Below are 21,614 nucleotides of genomic sequence, written 5' to 3'. Positions count from 1 at the left end.
ACACTCTGTTCCCAGCTCTGCTTTCTTGGTGGTATGAGGTCCCCCTGTCTCTCTGCTTGCTTCTCTCTTTTATATTCTCAAAAGAGATTGGCTTAAGACACTATCTAATTTTGTAGATCTCATCAATATAACTGCCCCTAATCCATCTCATTAACATCATAGTGATAGGATTTACAACACAAAGGGAAATAACATCAGATGACAAAATGGTAGACGATACTGGGAATCATGGCCTAACCAAACTGACAGATATTTTGGGGGGACACACTTCAATCCATGACAGGAAGGCTGAGTGACTCCTACCCTGGAGTGCTGAGACAGGCCCACACATCAGGGCGGCTGCTTCAGAATTACCCAGAAATAGGTGTCTGCACTTTAGCAAAAGCAGGAATTTTGAAGCCATCCAGGTTTAACCAAATCAGCTGTAGTCCAGTTGATCCCAACTAGTGGTGACCCCATGTGTATCAGGGTAGAACTGTGCTCCACAGGGTTTTCAATGGCTGCTTTTTTTGGAAGTAGATTGCCAGACCTTTCTTCCAAGGTGCCTCTGGGTGGACTCAAACCTCCAACCTTTTGGTTAGCAGCTGAGCATGTTAGCAGTTTGGACCATCCAGGTTTTGGACCTGCCAAAGACACTCGAGGAAGAGGAGGAGTCCTCTCCAACCACTCCCCACTTGCCCTCATCTCTGCCTTCGCTGGCCTGTACGTTTAAGCGCTCAGCTGCTAACTGAAAGGTCAGCGGTTTGAACCTACCAGCTACTCCATGGCAGAAAGATGTGGTAGTCTGCTTCTGTAAAGATTACCACCTTGGAAACCCCATGGAGCAGTTCTACTGTGTCCTATAGGGTCACTATGAGTCGGAGGTGACTTACGGCAGTGAATGGGTATGTGAGAAAATAGGTCAACTTGCACTCGACAATTAACCTAAAGGTTGGTGGTTCAAACCCACCCAGCAATACCGAGAAAGAAAGGCCTGGCGATCTGCTTCCATTAAACCCAAGAAAACCCTGTGGAGCAATTCTAATCTGTAAGCATGTGGTCGCCATGAGTTGGAATTGACTCAAAGACAATCAGATGTGAGATAGACTGCCTAGTGATCTACTTCTGAAAGATCACAGCCGTTAAAAACCCCGTGGAGCGCAGTTCTACTCAGAGTTGACTTGACAGCAACTGTTCTGAGTTTTGTTTTTTAATGTTCTGAGCACACATATGTCACAGTCTCACTCTCAGAGAGTGCACTGCATAATCGACTCAGCCACTTTGGGAGAACTGAAGCAATGCGGCCTTCTTCCAGGGGTGCACAAACCCGTGCCAGGCTGTGTGACTCGGTGAGCAGAGTCAGGGCTGGTTTCACCTCCACTTTCCTCCTTGGTAGCTGCCCTTGTGCAGGACACAATCTGCACAGCCTCTCACAGCAGCCCTTACAGAGCTACAGAGGTGTAAACAGAAGACATTGAGAAAAGAGGCCAATTAAGCCTTGCCAGAAACAAACCAAAAAAAAAAAAACCAAACCCACTGCCCTGGAGTCGATTCCGACTCATAGCGACCCTATAGGACAGAGTAGAACTGCACCATAGTTTCCAAGGAGCACCTAGTGGATTCAAACTGCGGACCTCTTGGTTAGCAGCCATAGCACTTAGCCACTAGGCTACCAGGGTTTCCAGCCAGAGACAAGAGTAAAGCTAGAAAACGTCTAAAGTGGACGTGAACATTACGCTGGCCCTTTAAGGATCAGCAGATCATCAAGGAGCAAAGGAAGAAAAGACTCTGTGGAGAAGAAACAGCAAAAGTGAAAGCATGGAGCATGAAGTGTCAGCTGTTCTGGGAGTAAGTGGTGCAACATGCCCCTCCAGGAGCAGGGCTCAGGGAATGGCTACAGGACTGGGAAGAAGGGCGCTCTACCCTTCACCCCTACAGCAGTCGGCTCCCACCTCTCTGCCAGCATGCACCACGCTGAACATAGTGTATCTGTCAACCAGAAGTCTCCTGTCTGGGCTGTGAGATGTGGTAGGACAGAGTCTTACTCGTCTCCTGTGGCACAGCGTCTCACCCAGCGTCAATAACAGTTAATGTTAACAGTTAGCAGGTGTTAAGTATTTACCATCCGGCACTGGGCTAAGTGCTCCACATGCATGCATATTTCATCCTCAAACCACCTTGGAAATAAGTGCTATTATTAATTCTGTTTTACAGATGAGGCTAAGAGGGGTTAAGTAATGTGCCTAAGGTCACACAGCTATTTAGTGCTGGAGGTAGGATTAGAATTCAGGTCTTTCAACTGCAGAGCCCTTGTTCTAGATGGACAGGTGGACTGGTAGATGGGTGGATGGATAGATGGATGGATGAATGGATGGAAGGATGGATAAAGAGGAACTAAACTGAGACGGGCCACGAATGCCATGCTAGGGAGCTTGGACTTTACCTCAAGGGCAATGGGAGGACATTAGAAGGTTTGAAGCAGGGAGAGACCGATCAGGTTAGGGTTTTAGATCATTTCAACAGCATTGGGAAGGTACTTTAGAGCTAGTAAAACTTGAGGCAGGAGGCCATTTTTTCTGACAACTCTCAATTCCTTCTTGTGAGGAGCCTCACTTTTTTTAAGCACAGAGTTATTTCTCTTATGGAAGTCATGTGTTTCTATGCACACACTAGACTATTGATGGAAGAGAGGAAGAGGGGCTCAGAGCTTTGTGAGGGGACAGTCTTGTGAGAGGTAGGGGCCCAGTGACAAGGGAGGGGCCCAGTGACAAGAGAGGGGCTCTGTGGGAAGCCCTCAGAATCAAGGGTTGGGCCTCAGGGTTGGGAGGGAGCTCAGAGCCTGGGAAAGTAATTCTCAGGGATGGAGGTCGAATATTTGGGATGGAGGAAGACAAGTGGTGAAAATACTGGCTATGTTCTGGGGTGCTTCTGTACAGGGGAGCGGAGCACAATTCCAAGATGAGAAGAGCCCCTTGGGGCCTCCAGCTACTTGTTCTCCAGGCCCCATACACTGCCCCTTTGTGTACCTGGGAGGGAACACAGCCAAAGGTGAGGCAGGTGTTGCATCAGATGCTAAACCCAGGGATCAAGTGTTGGGGGTGGTGGGGGGAGAGGTCTGGTGCCTCCTTCTGAGGCAGTGCCCCAACATCATTGGCCTTTCCAGCCAGGAAACGCCCCAGGGGTCAGATAAACCAAAGGAAGGGAGCAGGATAGCTGGAAGGACCAGAGAACAAGGGGAACTCCCTCCACCTACAACAAAGGAGCCAGGAGTGGCCGGAACCTGCAGGAAGCAGAATCTTCAGGCTCAGAGAGGTTCTTCGAGGGTCCCAGGCCACAGCAGTGTCCCACCATGCTGCTCTGCGTCACCCTGATTCTCATGATGGGGCTGTCTGTGTGCACTGTGGCCGGGGACAGCGGAGAGGAGGTGGCACTCAGCACTGAAGCAGGGCTCTGGGTAACTGTAACTCTGGAGCAGGAAGAGGCTCTGACCAGAGCAGGGGTGACCTGTGGTAGAGGGGGCGGAAGATTCCTACCATGGCTGCAAGAGAACAGGTTGTACAAGGCAAGGCAGAATATCTGACTCCTTCTCTGCCGGCAGGTTCAAGGCCATGGCCCCTGGCCAGGTAGACCTCCAAAGGGGCCATGTACATCAGAGCAACAGTCTGTATATGTGTGCGCATGTGTGTGTTTATTTAACAAAGACTCATTGAACACACGCTATGTTCATGGCACTGCTCTAAATGCTTTATAAATGTTAACTCATTTAATCCTCATATCAACCTTATGAGGTATATACCATTATATCCCCATTTTGCAGATGAGGAAACTGAGGCACAGAGAGGTCAAGTAGTTTGTCCAGGTTACACAGCTTCAAAATCATAACTACACCTTGCCTAAAGGCCTGCATCTGTGTAGCTATAGATCAGAGGTTTTCCAAAATCTCCTTTCAAGGGGATCAAGCTGTGGCAGAATCATGATTTTTATCTCACATGTAGAAACTCTTAGTTCATTTCCTGACAACTGGCAAGTGCTGATTTGATTCCCTGTCTCTTCTACTAAACTGATGTAAGTCCTGTGCTGTTACCGAGGAGAGATCTAAAAGTTGGAGACAGAGGATCTGCTCCCCAGTCTGATGGGCGAGACAAAGAGCCTGACCCCAGGGAGCTCCCAATCAGACAGGGAAGACAGGCCAACAGACCAGAGGCAAACCCAGGTGAATACGAGAGTCATGCTCAGGGAAGGCTTTGTTCAGAGAAGGCTTCTCTCAGGTCAGGCTTCCAGTAGGAGGGCAGATGGGACAAGGCTGAGCCTGGCTTCTCCACCCTCCCAGGGTAGTGAGGACACTGGGCTGGTCTTGACAGAGGAAGCCCTGCTTGTGATCCCAGGCCAGGGTGAGGTCCCTGGAAACTCTGGTCCTTAGAAATGGGGCCACTAGAAGAGTCATCGAGTAGACAGCCATTGACGGTGAGTTTCCTTCTTGGTTTGTCTAAAGATGAAAGTATGTGGTTGAGAAGACAGCAGGACTGGGAGGCCTGGGTTCAAGTCTCAGGTTCTCCACTGACTCTGTGTGACCTTGGGAAGGTCACTGCAGCTCTCTGGACATCAGTTTCCCCACCTTTAAAATAGGGTGGATTAGATGATCTCTAATTTTTTTTTCAAACTTTGACATGCTTAATGGAATCAGTGTCAAATCTGAGGGTGCCTGGCCCGGGGACAGAGAAGCTGAGCTGTGTGATGGGGAGCTCTCTACGCAGCCGCCTGTACAACATGGTCATATACTTCCACTGGTGCTGCTGGGCTTTCCATCCACATGCACCTCACCCTGAAGTTGGGTCTATTCCTCATTCTCTTTTAATATCCCTCTTCTTCCCAAGACACAGGGCTTAGGATGCAGGAGAAGACTGGGTTAGAGCATAGGAAGAACTTAGAAACACAGTGGGTTGCTCAACATGAATACCGGGAAGGTGATGGAAGGAATGGAGGCACCTTCAAGAATGATCTGATCACCTTCCTAGCTCTCATGGCACCCCCACCTGAAGTCAATGGAGTTGGGATTTGAATTAAGTAGAAGTGGAGAGCTTAGGTGGGGGCAAGAGTCCTTCCAAACGGAAACAGATACCTCCTAATGATCCCCCAGAAGTGCAGAGGGTGGGAGAAGGGTGCGTCTTATTTAATTCATAAATGGTCATTCTCTCAGCCTGCACTTGAAGGCTGCCTTTTACCAAGGCAAAGTGGTTTTCACGAGCTTTTCAGAAACAGGTCTAAATCTTCAAAGAGCCTTTTTCAGTTCCTGGCCAGGCTGGGTGACTCCAGCCTGACCTCAGGGAAGTCAGGTAGCTGCCCACGTCCAAAGGAAGAGACAGATTGGCTGAATTAGTCTAAGGCTTAGAAAACAATCCACTCTTGATCCTGAAAGTTGGTACAAGGCAAGTTGTGAGGGGTTTCCACTGCCTGATGGGCCTTGCTGGTCCCAGGGACTCCAGCACTGCCCAGGCTCCTGGGAGATCTGTTTGCCTGTCTTCCACTTTCTTGGAAAGGAGACCTCATCCCTGCCCTATCCCCAGACTGTCAGAGAAAGGACCCTCATTGAGAATTCTGCACCCATACATGCTGAGCTCCTGTGTGCCCAGGCCCTGAGCCAGGTACTGGGGAGACAGAGATGCAAGGACAGTCTAATGAATATCACCCACTGTCACTCTCTCAACTCATTCTCTCAACCCATGGCATCTCATCTTTGCAGCAGATCTGAGCAGGCCCCTCTTCAAAGTTCGGATTGAGGCCAGAGAAGGATAGGGCTTTGGCCAACATCTCAAAGGCTAATGGAGGAATTAAAATTTAAACCCAGAGCCCTTTGTCCAGGAGTTTCCCCCTATAACCTCAGGAATTAAAATGTCATTGCCTAGGGTAATAGTTTCCACCTCAGACCACATGCCATTTTCCTACGGGAGGCCTTCTAGGGGAGGGTAAATCTAGGACAACGAGGGAAGTGCCTAGGGAAGGGAGAAGAAGCCGCCCTGTCTTGCCTACTGGGTGCCCACCCTGAGTTCATCTGCTACTCCTCCTTGTCTTTGCTGGAGTCATTTCCCTAGACAAAGCAGAAAGCAGAGCTCAGGCTATGGAGTCAGACTTTCTGAGTTTGGATCCTGGTTCTAACACTTCTTTTGTAACCTGGGACAAATCATGTAACATTCTTGAGCCTCAGTTTCCCCATCTGTAATATGGGGATAAATCATGGTTGTGAAGATTAAATGAGATTATGAGTGTAGTATTTGAGAGCTCAGCTTCTGAACCAGATGACCAGGGTGCAATTTCTGGCTCCATTTCTCACTTCCTAGCTGGGTGAACAAATTATTCTCTCTGTGCCCTGGTGTTTTCATCTGTAAAATGATGACAATACTAATATTTACCTAATGGGGTTTTGATGACAATTACATGAGTTAACATATTAAAGTGCTTAGAACAGTACCAGGAACATAGAAGGTGAAATGTCAGCTATTTATTACTATTGTAACATATGTTATTGGGTAAAAAATGCACAAGAGCCCAGTGCCAGCACAGAGCAAGTGTTCACAGACTGTGAGCCGTGGCTATCGAGGTGATTATTGCTCAGGCTACCTTCCCTCGTCTCCTCACCACATCTGCCCAATTCTAACTCTAACTCTCTGCTTCTCCAGGAAGGCGCTGTGCCCAGCATTCAGCTCCAAGTTCAAGAGGAGAAGAGGGGCAAGGCGAGCCAGTTCTTTGGGCTGATGGGGAAGCGGGTAGGAGGTGAGTGATGAAGGTGGGCAGAGCCCAGCAAGGAGTGGCTCTGCATGGGTTTCCGAAACACCAAGGGGAGACCCTAGGTTCAAGCCCAGGACCCAGGGGCAGTTACTCCAGTCCAGCAGGGGATACTCACCCAGTGGGATTGGGAGGGGGGAGAGTGTTCGTACAAATTATCATCCAAACCAGGATACTTTGGAGAGAGTTAATAATCATACTGGGCAACAGGTGTAAATTGGGTCTGTCCCCAGCATATGGGAGTCAGATTACTCTTAAGGTGTGGCCAAGTGCTCTGAGCCCTGGCTAGTACCCTACCCTTGGAGAGGTGGATGACTTTGGAGAATAGATATGAAGCTGGAGATCAGGGTCTACAGGTGAGCAAACCCACGGGCCAAGCTTTCTAGTCAATACTATTTGGTGCAAACTACTCTTAAAATGAAGCTGTGTTTCCTGAGGGTACTCTCAGCCTGGGAGTCACGCCCTGGGCAACAAGGAGAAAACAGTCTGGACAGAGAACAATGTTTTCTTACTATCAACATTATTATTATTTTTAAGTGGTAATGCATGGTGTTGGTGAGGGTGTGAAGAAAGTGGCACTTTTGTACCCTGTCTATTTGGAAACCATCTTGGTGGTATCCATCAGAGCTAGTAATGTGTATATATTTGACTAGCAGTCTCACTTCAGACAATCTACCAAACAGAAATGCTGTTCATACATGAGCCCTGAGATGTTGGTAGTAGAGTGTTCACCATCAACTTGTTTGTAATAGCAACAATTTGGGAATAACAGAAAGAATTATCAACAGGGACATGGTCAAAATGCATTAGGTACATCCATAAAACTTTCTGGCCATTTAAAACAGTGAGGCAGATCTGTGGCAAGATGTGGAAAGTTCTCCCAGATATCTAAGCGGAAAAAGCAAGTGAGAGAATATGGGTGATAGGAGCCTACTTGTTTAAAAAAGTACACACGCACATATATATACAAATGCATACAAAAACTTCTAGAAGGATAAATACCAAATTGTCAACAGTGGTTATTAAAGTGCTTGTAACAGTGCCAGGAACATAGTAGATGAAATGTCAGCTACTTATTATTATTGTTACGTACACCATTGTGTTAAAGATGCAAAAGAGCCCAAGCTGAGGCCACAGAGGAAGTGGAAGTGAAAGAGAAAAAATGAAAAGGGACTTTTATTTTTACTGTCTAAACCTCTGTATTATTTGAATTTTTTTTTATAGTGGGCATGTATTCAAGGTCTGCTTTTGCAATAAAAACATGCATATAAAAATAGAGAAAACTATCTTGTGGCTAACACTTTTGGCTTTTGGCTCTTCTGTAAAATGAGTTTTAGACTGGGCCATTTCAAAGTTCTTTCAAATCTAACAAACCCATGAGGAGCAGGGGATGGAGCTATAAGTGAAATATCTACTGAGCACCTACTATGCTCACACATGGTTAAAGATCCATAATAATACCCCCCTTATAATCAGTGAGGCATCTGGGGCTCAGAGAGGTTAAGTACTTTAACCAAAGCTGCCCAGCCCAGGTGCCTCTGGCTCCGAAATTCTATGCACTTCCCATTATTCCATACTGCGTCCGAGAAGGAGCAGCCAAGTGGTCCAGCCACACAGGGATAATGGGGACTGACTAGAGACCCACTGAAGACCCACCAGATGCACCAAACCCTCAAAAGTCATGAGCCCTTCCCACCTCACCAAGCCCTGAGTGAAGCAGTATCATCCTCATCCCTGCTTTCTCTTTCCCTAGGAATGTCACCAGCCCAGCCAGTGAGAAGAACAGGTAAGTGTTGCCCAGACCTTCCCTTCGGCATCCTTCCTGGGCAGGGTAGAGGTTTCCCGGCCACTGACAGGTCAGGGAGGTTGGGGAGAGGCTCTGGTCAGGGGCTTGCCAGGCTGGCAGAGCTCTGCTGAGGGTGGGCCAGCGTGGTTTGGCCACATGCTGGCTTCTTGGACAGGTTCTGGTGGTTGTTCCCTTAGTGGGGTGGTCTATGCCATTTAGGGAGTGGGTACAGGAATAAAGAGAAGGCAGGGATAAATCTAGTTCTGCCAAATGGTCAGTTACCTGGGGTCTAAAGGCTGGGGTTGGAAAAGCAAATCAACCACCAAAGGTAGGAAGGCTCAATGCCTCATCCATTCCTCACCCTGCACCCGGAGGGATCTTCAAAGTGCAAATCTCAGTAGTTGCCCTCCTCCATAAAACCATCAGTGGAGATGGAAAAGCAAAAACAAAAGAAAACGTGCCATCCTTTTCCCACCACCCTCTTAGGCTATCAAGATCAAGTCCAGCCCCTAACATGACCTACCAGGTTCCCCAGGCCCATCTCTCACAGCTCTCCTTCCCCGTGCACCTGCCCTACCCAGAGCACACTGCACTGCACTGTCCTGCTGGGGCACGTGGCTGGTGTCCTCAGACTGGGAACTCCCCATGGGCAGGCACCAGGTCTGCCATTTGCTTTGTATGCCCAACCTCCAGCACAGTTTCTACCTGTTAGAGACACCCACTAGGTGTTTGTAGAAGGGAGGGAGAGAGCACAAAGGAGAGGATCAATGAATGGTGAAGGAATGAACCAATCCATGGCTTTTCATCAACTCCCAGGATGACTGACAAATGACCCCATTTACAAGGCTCAAACTTCCCAAGACAGCTTTCTCTGCTGCACTCTCTCTCCTCTCTCCGTCAGCAGGGTATCAGCAAGGACAAGTAGTCCACGCCCTCCTTGGCAGGAGAGGACCATCTACAAGAGTTAGGTCACATATGCATCAGGAAAAGGGACCAGACATTTTGCCTCCAGTCTCCATGATGGGGGCTAGGCAGCTGGACAGACAGAATGGGCTCTCCACAAGCCATTAGGTAGAGCCCCCATAGAAGAGGGCAGTTGAGGTGTAGACAGGTGGTCCTGGAACAACCATAGCTCTGATGCTGCAAGCTCCCCACCCGCAAAACACCCCAGGGGGCCAGCTGAACCCACAAAGAATGATTCCTAGCTTGCCTGGAACCTTTCCCTTGTTCCCTAATTGTCCTTAAAGTTCTGATCATTGATCATTAGAGAGTCACTCCTTTGGTCTTAGGAGATCTTTTGCCTTCAACAGTTGCAAATAAGTGGAAATTATCCCTGGAGAGGTAACACCCTAAGCAGTTATCAGCTAACACCTTCTGGTAGGGGCCGCACACTCAAATTGTTCCAAGGGGGCAGGCATGAAAGTAAGTAAGTGAAGCCAACTGGGGAAAATAACAGCAGCTCAAATGACCTGACACCAGAGGAAGGGCAGTGGGTGCCCAGCCTGGTCTTGGTCCAACAAACTGAGTTCCCCTCTGCCTCCCCTAATGCCTAGCTCTTCCCCCAGGGCGGCAGACTTCTAGCCCCTCTCTAGCTTCCCTGATGAAGCACCTGCTCATTCCAAGGCTGGCTCTTGGGAACAAAGATAGAGAAGTTCTCTATTGTCACTTGAATTTTTTTTCCACAAAATGTTTAAGCTATTCCAAGGGTCATGGAAGTCCCCCAATAGCAAATAGAAATGAACACTCCTCCAGGGGTAGTGTGGGCAGGAACCTTAGAAGTCACTTTTCAGCAATAGAAAGCAACTTGCCCAAAGTCACACAGTGAGCTAATAACAGAGCCAGAACTAAAAGCTGTGCCTCCTGCTCTGTAGTCCAGGACATTTACCATGCCCTCAGGAGGGCCTCGGAATTTCTGAACACTGCCACTGCTTCCCTTCCTTTAGAAATGGGAACTGAGGGTTGGGTGAGTGGCTGGCTCCCTCTGTGCTCTGGGGGCTATTACAACTGAATAATGGACGATATGGCCTATGAACTGGTAATTTGTTGTCGTGGATATTTACCGACAGGAGAGACCTGAGGGAGGGGAAAGGAGGGTCTTGAGTGGAGTGCCTGGAGAAGGCCTCCAAGGGTGGAGGAGACAGGGTCCCCTAACCACCTGTCCGTGTACAGGGTTCTCTCCAGACCAAGAGGAGGACCAAGGTCCTGAGTGAGAGCCTAGCTGCATGCTTCCCAGAGGACAAAGACCCCCTTCCCCTACTTGGATATCCAGCTGACCAGCAGGCAAAGCCCACCCTCTTCTTCGAGTGTCTCCTGTTTTCCATGCTGGCATTTCAAAACAGGCCCACGATGATGAACTCGCTGGCTTTCCCTCCAGTATGATTGGTCTCAAGCAGCAGTTGTGCATAAATGCACTGTCATCACCCTCTTGAGCTAGAGTGATCCTGCCTCTCTCAGCACTGAGCTCTTACCTCAATGTCTAGTGGGGACAAGGCTCACAAATTCCTGTCTCCCCTGTGCCCTGCACACAGCAGGGGCTCAATAAATGAATGAACAGTTAATGGCTTCTTCTCTGGTTCAGGGCACAGGGGCAGGAATGACCTCGTCTCTGCACCCTACCCAGTGGTCTACCTGACATGTCAGCAAAGAGAACTGCAAAGAGAAATGCTAATGAGACCTGGTGCCCACACAAGGGCAAGAAAACAGGCTTGACGCACATGTGAAGATGATAGATAAGAAACAGGAAGACCCTGACTGGGTAGGGAGGAAGCACAGGCATCTTTGGGTGGAGGGGATTTGAGGGCAGGGATTCCTTTTTCCCTTTAGGATCATAAGAAGCTCCATCCTAAAGAAGACATCCTCCTCCTACCCATGATCTTAAGGATTCAAATCCTTGTGTTTTCTGACTTGGAGTAAAATTGGGGCCCAGGCCATTCATCAATTCTCTTGTATATGGCGGCTCTTCCACTAACTGCTTTGCTTTTAGGACACAGGTAGTCAGCCACCCACTGAGCACTACTCACCCCTAAGCATTGGGAAGAGCGCCAGAGGAATGAAACCAGTCCTGTCCTTAGGAGTCCATACTCTGATAGGGAAACCACTGTCTCTGCCCCAGTGATTTGTGGGTCGGCAGGGCACACAGGACTCCAGTCAGAGTGAAATCCTAACGAGTGAATCCAGGTCCTCAGTGTCGAGGTGCTGAACAAAGGACTTGGGAGTGGTATGGGTGGCTTCAGCAGTAAAGGAGGCCTCATTCACTCACTAGGTTATATAACATTTTGTCCCTCTCTCCAAAAAGAAGGGATTCTGTTAGAAGTTGTCTCTGCTTATGATTCTTTGGGGGAGCAAAGGGGAGGTATCCCTGGGCTATGTTTAAATGGTGGGGAAGGGTGGTCATCGGTGGAGAGGGCAAGAGCTTCATCTGGATGTCAGGGAAGGCTTTAGTGATAGCAGAGGCCACTAAGGAGAGGAGGCCAAATGGCCAACAGCACTAACAGTAAGATTTCTTCTATTTGTCCTGTAGTGAAATAGTCTTCGTCTCAAGACTGTTTACCATGAGCTCCAACTTCCCTGCAGTAAACCCTGTGTTCATTCTCCATCGTACCACCATGTCCACTCTAGGACAAATAAAATACGGGGGTGGGGTGCCATAAGCCTCCTCCTCAGAGTCTGGCATTACTACAAAATTTCCCATTCAATGTACTTCTCATTCCATCCGTCCCTAACCCACCAGGCATCCCTGGTGCCTCCCCTACCTCGCCCCACCACACCCAGGGCTGTGGTCCCAAGAAGTGGTCCACTGTGATAAACCCAACTCAAAGCAAAAGAGGGCTGAAGGTTTTAATTCTGCTGTTTATTTGGGACACTTGGAAAAAATGGAATTCACCCAATATTTAGGTAGCATCCTCTTAGTGCCAGCAGTGCAATAGAAATCAGATGGGACTAGGGGCACAAAAGAAGTGTGAGATTGGAATTTGCCTTTAAAGAGCTGAACACCTTTATAGGAGAGCCAAGATTCACTCATTCTGTGCAAAGCCCACACACTGCTCTCTACTCATATCTTTTTCAAACCCACCATGTTCACTCAAGCTTCTGGTTTCTGAAAATGCCATTCTTTCCTTTCTGGTGAATTCTTACTCAGAGGTCAATTTCTCTGTGAAGGTTTCCCACCCCAGGAACCACCATTCGCTCCCTCCTCCAAGTTCCTGAGTGCCTTGCGTTAAATGACAGCATTTAATGTCTATTATGTCGTTAAAAGTAATGGTTTATCTCCCCCAAAAGACAGTTTCTCAAGGACACGGACCACATTTTAGTTCTCTTTGTACAACCCCCGCCAATACCAGTGATACTGTTGGTATGTAAGAGGTCCTTGCAGATTTGTCAAAGGCCACACATTTCCTGTCTACAGGGAATTTCTCTCTCTAGTGAGCCATAAGGAGCCCTGGTGGTGCAGTGGTTAAAGTGCTCAGCTGCCAACCAAAAGCTCAGCAATTCAAACCCACCAGCTGCTTCAAAGGAGAAAGAGGTGGCAGTCTGCTTCTGTAAAGATTTATAGTCTTGGAAATCCTATGAGGCAGTTCTACTCTGTCCTCTAGGGTCACTAGGACTAAAAATTGACTCGACGGTAGTGGGCTTTTTTTTTGTTGTTGTTAGGGAGCCACACCCACTGCCGTCGAGTCGATTCCGACTCATAGCGACCCTGAGTAGGGAGCCATAAGGGAGCCAAACTGAATACAAATAACTGAAGTGAATAATAGCTATCATCTACTGAACACATATCCTGTACCTCTCAAACTCAACATACCCAAAACACTGAACTCTTGTTCCGCTGTCCCCGAACTACCCTCCCGACCTTCTGCTTCTCTACACTCGGCACGTCCATGTACCCAGCCACTCAAGCTAGAAACCTGGGAGTTACTCTCAACTCCTCACTTCCCACATCTAAGCCAACCCCTAGTTGTTGATTCCGCTTCCAAAATCTCAAGGTCGTGCACTTCTTGCCATCTTCATTGCCATGGTTGATAGAAACCACCCTCATCCCGTGCCTAGAGGGCGGTAGTCGAACTGACTTCCTTTCTTCACATCTTACTGCCACCCACCTACCACCCTAGCCATTCTTCCCCAGAGCATGACCTTTGACAATGGGAAAGTGGATCATGTCCATGGCCAACCAGCCACAGGTCAACAGTTTCCTCGGTTAAAAATGCATCCTTGTCATGGCCTCCAAGGCCCCGTGCTCTCTGGCTTCTCCCCCGCTCAATCACACTGCCCCAGCTGCTGGGCTTTCTCTTAGACTCTCACATGCACCATATGCATGCCTGCCTCAGGGGGCTTCACACAAGCTTTCTCCTGTCTGGAACATTCCCCTGGTTCCCCTAACTCCTCCTCTGGCTAGCTCCTTCTCATCTTTCAGGTCCCAGCATAAGGCCTTTCCTCAGACAGGGCTTGCTTGATCCCCAAGCTCAACTAGTTCCTTCCTGTTACTCTTTCACAACACCCTGTCCTTTTCCTTGACAGCACTGATCACATTAGTAATTACATTTGTTTAGTATCTGTCTTCTCCAGGAGACGGCAAGTTCCATGTGTTCTGTGCACCACTGAATACCCAGTTCCCAAGGCTTAAGGGCACTCAATAAATATTTGTTTACTGAGAAAATAAATGAATATTCAGATATTCTGCAAGACATTTTACCTTCACAATTGCTATTCCACTCTGCAGTTGAGGATAAGCCAGTTGTTTCAAGTACACAGGAAATGGGAGAGCCAGGATTTGAGCCAAGTTGCCTTGACTCCAAAAACTCTCAACCTTCATACTACCTGGTCTATACCTGAATCCTACAGACAAGTTTCAGGTCAAATTATAGACAAGACTTCAAGAGGAAATCTGGGCCTATTTGGATAGGCAGGAAAGAAACATTTCCAAAAGTTGGCTAATGAGAATACCAGTCCCTTGAGGTGCCTCAAAAAAAACAAAAACAAAAACAATGATCCCAGATCAAATAATTTTAGGCAATGTTACATTGTGTATCCTCTCTTGGAAAACCCCAATGCCCATTAGCTTACTGGAGTTTTGAGAAGTTCTGAAGTCCAGGAACATACAAATACAAAGAAAAAAAAAAAAAACAAACAAATACAGGTAGTCCCCAAATTGCAACGTATTCAAGTTATGACAAACCACACTTAACAACCATCCTTTTTTAGGCACATATTGTTAGTAACAGGTACTACATACAATGTTGTAGCACGTAATTTGCTGGTGTTCTCATTCTCAGATGTTCACTCACAGGAGTTCAATTTTATGATTACTGTTTGAAACTGCCATTTTTAAAATGAAAAAAAAAAAAAAAAAAGTGTTTGACTTACATAAGAACAGATTTACAACACAGTTGTGGGAACAGAATCCCATCCTAAGTCGGAGATTGCCTGTATTTAACTCTTCTTTTCCCCTGGTAGTTAGTATTTTCCAAACTTGGAGTCCCTGGGTGCTGCAATGGTTAACACACTTGGCTGCTAACAAAAAGTTGGTTGTTCGACTTTGGTGAGTGGTGTCTGGGGTCTTAAACGCTAGCAAGCAGCCATCTAAGATGCATTAATTGGTCTCAACCCACCTGGAGCAAAAGCAAATGAAGAACACCAAAGACGCAAGGTAAATATGAACCCAAGAGACAGAAAGGGCCACATAAACCAGAGACTACATTAGCCCGACACTGAAAGAACTAGATGGTGCCTAGCTACCACCAATGACTGCCCTGACAGGGAACAAAACAGAGAATCCCTGATGGAGCAGAACAGAGGGATATGAACCTCAAATTCTTGTAAAAAGACCAGACTTAATGGTCTGACAGACTGGAAGGAACCCTGAGGCCATGGTCCCTGGACCCTGTTAGCCCAAGACTGGAACCATTCCCGAAGCCAACTCTTCAGACACGGATTGGGCTGGAGTATAAGAAAATGATACTGGTGAGGAATGAACTTCTTGGCTCAAGCAGACACACAAGACTATGTGGGCAGCTGCTGTCTGGAGGTGAGATGTGAAGGCAGAGGGGACAAGAGCTGGTTGAATGGACACGGGGAATACAGGGTGGAGAGAAGTGTGCTGTCTCATTAGGGGGAGAGCAGCTAGGAGTACATAGCAAGGTGTGTATAAGTTTTTGTATGAGAAACTGACTTGATTTGTAAACTTTCACTTAAAGCACAATTAAAAAAAAAAAGTTGGTTGTTCGAGTCCATCCAGCAGCACCTTGGAAGAAAGGCCTAGTGATCTACTTCCAAAAAAGCAGCTACTGAAAACCCTATAGAGCACAGTTCACTGTTGTGTATCAAAGCATCCCAACACATAACGGTTTACATCAGTTACTTCTCAGGAGTCTCTGGGTTGGCTCTCCTACACATGGTGTACTCATTCAGTAGTTTAGCTCAAGCTTTACATGGCAGCTGGTTTCCAGAAGAGAAAAAATGGAAGCTGCCAGATTATCACTTCTGTTCCATTCTATTTGTCAAAGCAAGTCACAAAGCCAGCTCACATCCAAGAAGAAGATAGACCTCTTACTGGAAGGAGTGGCACACCTATGTGGGGATGAGTGCAATTGTTGGTGGCCATCTTTGGAGATAATCTACCACACCTCTATATTTACAAGCACGTTGACTTCTGATAACTTTGGAAAAGAGCAAATATAAGGTAAGCTGTTTCCAGAAACAACCCAGTTAAGAGCAAAGACTGGTTTCTTGGAATGAACACAACTGTCAAGGCTACAGGTGTTTATCTCTCACATGGAACATTTGAGAGTAATGGAGCCAATGTTGTGCAACAGCAGAGGTTATTTTCTCCACTTTCAGGCACAAACCAACCCCCAAATCCCAAAATGGTGGCAACATGACTTGCATCTAAAGGCCGAGGTATTGCACGAGAGACAAACTAATATTTCAGCATCAAGGGCATTTTCACCATTGGGCACTCTTTTGTTTCCTTCTCAGTGATATTCATTGGTATTTTGTCAAAGCCACCACAAAGGAAGTGGGCAATTACACTGCCCCCGTCAGCAGGAAACAGTCTGGAAAAGGCAGCCATACAAGTTTGTGGCAACAAGTGCTGGGACAAAACCAGCTGAGGTCCAGTTCTATAGTTCTGTGATCCCGGTAACCAGCAAAAGATTTCTATTCTAGAATTCCCAGCACCTATCCCATACTATTATTTAGAAAAATGGTTTTCGTATTTTCTCATAAAATTATGCATAACCCTGTCAGCACTTTGTATATATGTGCACCTGTGAGACCCATGAGAAAGAAGGAAATGGATGTTTAGAGCCAATGAGCCAAGACTTTTCCTTCAGTTATGTCACTTCACTGAATGGGACCAGTTATTATGAGCCTAAACTCAGACGGAAACTAGCTTAAGGCCTTGGCCTAAGAGTGAGGGTAGGCAGAAAGCACAAATCCTGCCTTCTCATGGAGGCTTCTCAAACCAGTTTCTTGACTCCATGCTGAAGAAAGGACTTCAAAGGCACAATCTCCTGAACAAATCTATGTGCATATTTGCATTAAAAAAAAAAAAAAGACCTAATGCTTTCAACAGTCTCAAAAGCAGTCAGAAGAGCAGCTCTCACTGCTAAGAGCTATGCCGCTTGACCTAGGGTCTCATAAAAACTGGGCTTCTTTAACGTCATTTGACTGATTGCTTCAAAGGAGTAAAGGCAGGTATGTACCAGTACCCTTGAAGTTACTAATAATATATGTCCAAAAAAGCGACTTTTCATTTGTTTCATGTTCAAGAAGGCAAGTGTACTGTAAGCTAGTTGTGGTCAGTGTTTGCACACTGGCTTTAGTTCATACGTAGCTCCAACCTTGATCTTAACCAACTGGCTTGACATGGACAACTCCCCAACAAGACCATTCATACCTTACCCTAGCCACAAGGAGGGCCAGGGCTGCCATGCAACCTGCCCCAGAACTAAGAAACATCAAGCTGAGACCAGTCAAAAGCATCTTGGCATATAAAGGGTATGTTGTTGGCTGATACTGAGTCTGCTCTGGACTCATGGGACCTCACATTCGACCGAGTGAATGCTACCTGGTCCTGTGCCATACCCATGATTGGTTGCAGATCAAACCACTGTGACCTATAGGATTTTCATTGGCGGCTTTAGGAAATAGATTACCAGGCCTTTCTTCCTAGCCCACGTGGAAGTGCTGCTGAAACCTGTTCGTAACACCATGCAAACCTCCACCGAAAGAAGGCTGGTGGCTGTGCATGAGGTCTACTGGGTGGGAAGTGAATCCTGGTCTCCCATATGGAAGGTGAAAATCCTGCCACTGAACCACCACTGCCCCTATAGAGCGTAGCATACCATCAAACCTGGCTTCTATGAGCTGCCACTGAGGCCAACTCCTGGCAACCAGGCCGATGTGTTAGAAAGAACTGCTCCACAGGGTTTTCTTGGCTATAATCTTTACAGAAGCAGACTGCCAGGCCTTTTCTTCCACAGAGCTCTGAGTGGGTTCAAACTGCTGACCTTTTGGTTATCAGCAGATCAGAAACACGCAGACATTAAATGACTAGACAAGGGCTCTACCACTCCATGACAACACTGTCAAGAGTGGGATTTGAATCACAGAGCCAAGGCTCTCATCCTGTTTCTGTAATGCTGCATGACTTCTATGAGCCACAAATTTTCTCATCGGGACAAGGGGCATAATACTTATTGTTGTGAGGACTGGATGAAATCACATGTAGGGGACAGACAGTACTTGCTAAACAGTTCATTCCTACAAATTAAAATAGGAGGCAGAGCCAGAATGAGGCACATTTTTTGCTCCCTGGTTTAACTCTATGGTCCCTAATTTACTGCTTCTAGAAAAAATCAAGTAAAATCAATTCCCTGGTCTTAGTTGTCACTGGTTTCACCATTACCAGAAGCATGGATGCCTGTGGCAGAAGGAAAACTAGAAGGAAGATGAATAATCATAAAGGAACCGAAAAAGTCAAGGAAGCAAAGGGTAAAGGGGAAGGTGTTGAGTTCTCAAATTGCATGAACCAGATGAATTTCTGGTTTCACTGCTTACTGCATCCCCTTGGCTGGGGGCTCCAGGTTTCCTCCTGCAAAATCAGGTGAACATCTACTCCACAGGGCTAACACGAGGGCCAAATGAGGCAGCGTAAAGGCACCTAGCATGGTGCTGAGCACAGAGAAGCAGCCAGGACATGCCAGGCCTCTTCTCTTTCTCTGGAAAGAATAGGTGCTTCCTACCATTAAGTGGGTTTTAGGAGTTATGTCCAGGAATAAACTCCAGACTTGCTCAGGCAGTTGGGCTACTTTTATGCAGATAACAGGGAGACAAAGGGGATAGACAGGCCTTACTCAAAGTTGCCCAGGGAAGGGAACAATGCTCCCATACTTGTAAGGGGGTTAAAGTAGAGAAATCTTCCTTTTATTTTTAGGTGAGGAAGGGGCAGAAATCAGTAGAGGCTGGGGTTCAGGGCTGTGCACAAACTTCAAGTGCCTTCGTATCTCAGCATTTCGTTCTTACAGTCCACATTACCTTTGATTTTTTTTAAAAGTGAGGGAGAGCTGATTTTCCCTTTGATATAAATATCGAGAGCAAGGTCTGTGCAGACATGATTTTAAAAAGAAGGGTCTTTGTATAACCTTAAGGTTCTCTCCATCCTATTCCCACCCCCAGTAAGTGACACACAGAGGAGGGCCCTCTGTCTGTCCACTGGGATAGTTGCTCACCACTACTGGCCACATTGAACTAAACCGAACCATCCCCGCAAATACCCACCCTGCTCCTTTCTACCTTTTCCTGTGCTGGGTAAATTCCACAGGAAAATGCAGCTACTTTCAGAAACAATCATCTCAACCTCGCAGTCAATGATTAGAGGTGAGTGCTCACTAAGGCAAATGAGCTTGGAGACAAGAAGGATTCACCCCTTCCCACCTCCCACAAGTACCAGTTGTACCCCCACTTCTCCTAACTTCCTGGTTCCCTTCCCCTGCGAAAATCTGTGCAATAAACTTACTGACTAGTCATTGCTATGCATACCTAAGTAGCTGGAACCAAAGTGAGGCAGATCTAATTTATCCCATCAGCTAGGCAAATTAAAAGTACTCCCTCTATAGATAGCCTGCTTCACAGAGAAAAACATTTCCATAGCCACAAACCACATCCCTCAACAGCCAGTTTACTGCTGGGGGGGAAAAAAAATCCAAAGTACATTTACTATTAGTAGCAGGTCAGCTGCATTACTTTCATATGTAAATAAAAGTCCCTGGATAAAACAGACTTGAGCAGAGAACATGCTTTATTGAGAAGTAGATATAGAACAGCACATTCTACCACATGTGGGGAAGGGTTTTAGCTTCTGTAAAAGGCCTTTACCCCTTAAGAAAACCCCTAGTGAAGTTGCTTTTGGATAAATTTAACAGTGACACTGAAACTGGAGGGGAGCTGCCACTGAACATGCTTAAAATTAGCACCCCCCCAAACCCACAGTGAATATAAGTAGTGTACAGAGATGACAAGAGAAAGGCACAAATGACCAGATTGTGGTGAGGGCTCCACATGAAGACAGCAGTGTTGTCAGAGACCAAGTTGGGAAGGGTGACATGTCATACATCAAAAGCTGCCCCAAGATAGCAGGTTATAACGGGCTAGAGAAAAATTAGAGGGAACATCTCTTCCTTCACTTGAACAACGCCAAAAATAGGAGACCAGAGAATAGGGGGATGGTGACAAAGCCCAAAAAGGAAATGGAGGAGGAATTCTTGGGAGGGAGAGAAGCACTTTTAGTCCTCGAGGGAGGGTGAGGCACTGTTGTAAAGAGAAGCAAACCTTGGCAAGGGCGGCCGTTCTGCCTTGCTGAGTCATGGGCTGAGATATGGACGTGATTTTCAATTACTTTCTACCTCTCTGAGGACGACTGAACAAAGTCAACGCAATGTATGTGGAAGTACAGGAGAGATTTATCAGACTAGTACTGGTGAAAAGGTTTCTGCAGCATCATCAATTAGCCAGCTAACATGTAACATGAAAGAGAACTGGAAATTATTTTGGCATCTGCAAAGGTAAAAAGGGACAGGGAGTAAAGAGAGAAGAAAACATTTACTACTGGGTACTTTCTGATGAGCCAAAAAGACAGAAGTATCCATTCCACTGCCCACAGGTGGACTCAAATCAAAATACAGAATCACCACCTCTTAATTCTTCTCTCCATCTCATTCATGAGATTATGGGCTGTTACCAAGACTAATCCCTGGGAAACTCTTTGGCGCTGGTCAGCCTGATATACTGATCAAAAACAAGCCTTTCAATTAATCTGGAGGGTGTAAAAAAAAAAAAAAAAAAACTAAAGCAAAATAAAATCCAAAGTGAACTGACCCCCTCCCAGCGCGCACACACTTAGAAGTGCTACCTCTTCCCTGCCCCTCCACAAAACCCATGTGTGAGGAGTAACTGGAAAGGTCCAGGTGGTGGCAACCCATATTCAGAGGTCTGGTGACCGGGAGGCAAGAAGCACAATTACAACAGTTTAGAAGACACAACAACACAACCTCATGGGGCTAGAGGACGTGAGGAGAGAACCAGTGACTGGACAGGTACAGTACCATAACAGAACTCCTTGGGTCAGTGCTATGAGGGGTCTGCACTCAAGTCTAATACAGATCCCATCCAGGCAACCTCACTGAGGCCGAAACAACAGTTCCTCAGAACCAGCGTCTGCAGTGTACACAAAGGTCGGAGCCAGGACAGTCCTGAGGGGGATGGCCTTCCCAAAGGATACTGCACTTGCCAATCACAAGAGCAACAGAAATGACAGATCCCTAGGGTACGGATTCCTACTGCTGGGGTTCGCTGGCTCGGAGCAACAGGTCACTTTAAGTGCCCTTGGGAGGGGTCCATTTTAAACAGCTCGGATCCATGGTTTTATTGGAGTTGGACCTTTTGGCCTCTTTGGCTATCCACTCATCAATCAGGTCCTGGAAGAGAACAATGGGAAAAGTTACACATTATACTAAAATGTTTTTATATATAGATTCCAAAATGACTGTTGGCTGAGGTGAAATCTCCACAAAGG

General features: G+C 46.9%; 2 protein-coding genes across 5 annotated transcripts in view; one reads left to right on the top strand and one right to left on the bottom strand.

Moving 5' to 3' along the window:
* Nucleotides 1–2,211: 2,211 nt before the first annotated feature.
* On the top strand, nt 2,212–7,231 carry TAC4 (tachykinin precursor 4). Its single transcript, XM_023553595.2, has 2 exons — nt 2,212–3,460; nt 6,654–7,231. The coding sequence occupies exons 1-2, from the start codon at nt 3,329–3,331 to the stop codon at nt 6,753–6,755; spliced, it is 234 nt and encodes a 77-aa protein (XP_023409363.1). The 5' UTR covers nt 2,212–3,328; the 3' UTR covers nt 6,756–7,231.
* Nucleotides 7,232–19,826: 12,595 nt separating this feature from the next.
* Nucleotides 19,827–21,614, bottom strand: part of KAT7 (lysine acetyltransferase 7) — a 27,079-nt gene continuing 25,291 nt past the window's right edge. For all 4 annotated transcript variants that reach the window (XM_023553596.2, XM_003414646.4, XM_064271194.1 and 1 more), the window contains one exon: nt 19,827–21,516. In XM_023553596.2, the coding sequence (XP_023409364.1) occupies nt 21,415–21,516 (102 nt within the window). In that variant the 3' untranslated portion in view covers nt 19,827–21,414. The remainder of the gene's footprint in view (nt 21,517–21,614) is intronic.

This window comes from Loxodonta africana, chromosome 18, assembly GCF_030014295.1.
Source record: "Loxodonta africana isolate mLoxAfr1 chromosome 18, mLoxAfr1.hap2, whole genome shotgun sequence".
NCBI lineage: Eukaryota > Metazoa > Chordata > Mammalia > Proboscidea > Elephantidae > Loxodonta > Loxodonta africana.
The sequence above is the reverse complement of the archived record's forward strand: the minus strand, read 5'-3'. Positions and strand labels throughout refer to the sequence as shown.

Coding starts and splice junctions, on each gene's coding strand:
- TAC4 (XM_023553595.2), top strand. CDS start 3,329: ATGCTGCTCTGCGTCACCCTGATTCTCATGATGGGGCTGTCTGTGTGC. Junction 3,461..6,653: donor TAACTCTGGAGCAGGAAGAG/GCTCTGACCAGA, acceptor CTGCTTCTCCAG/GAAGGCGCTGTGCCCAGCAT.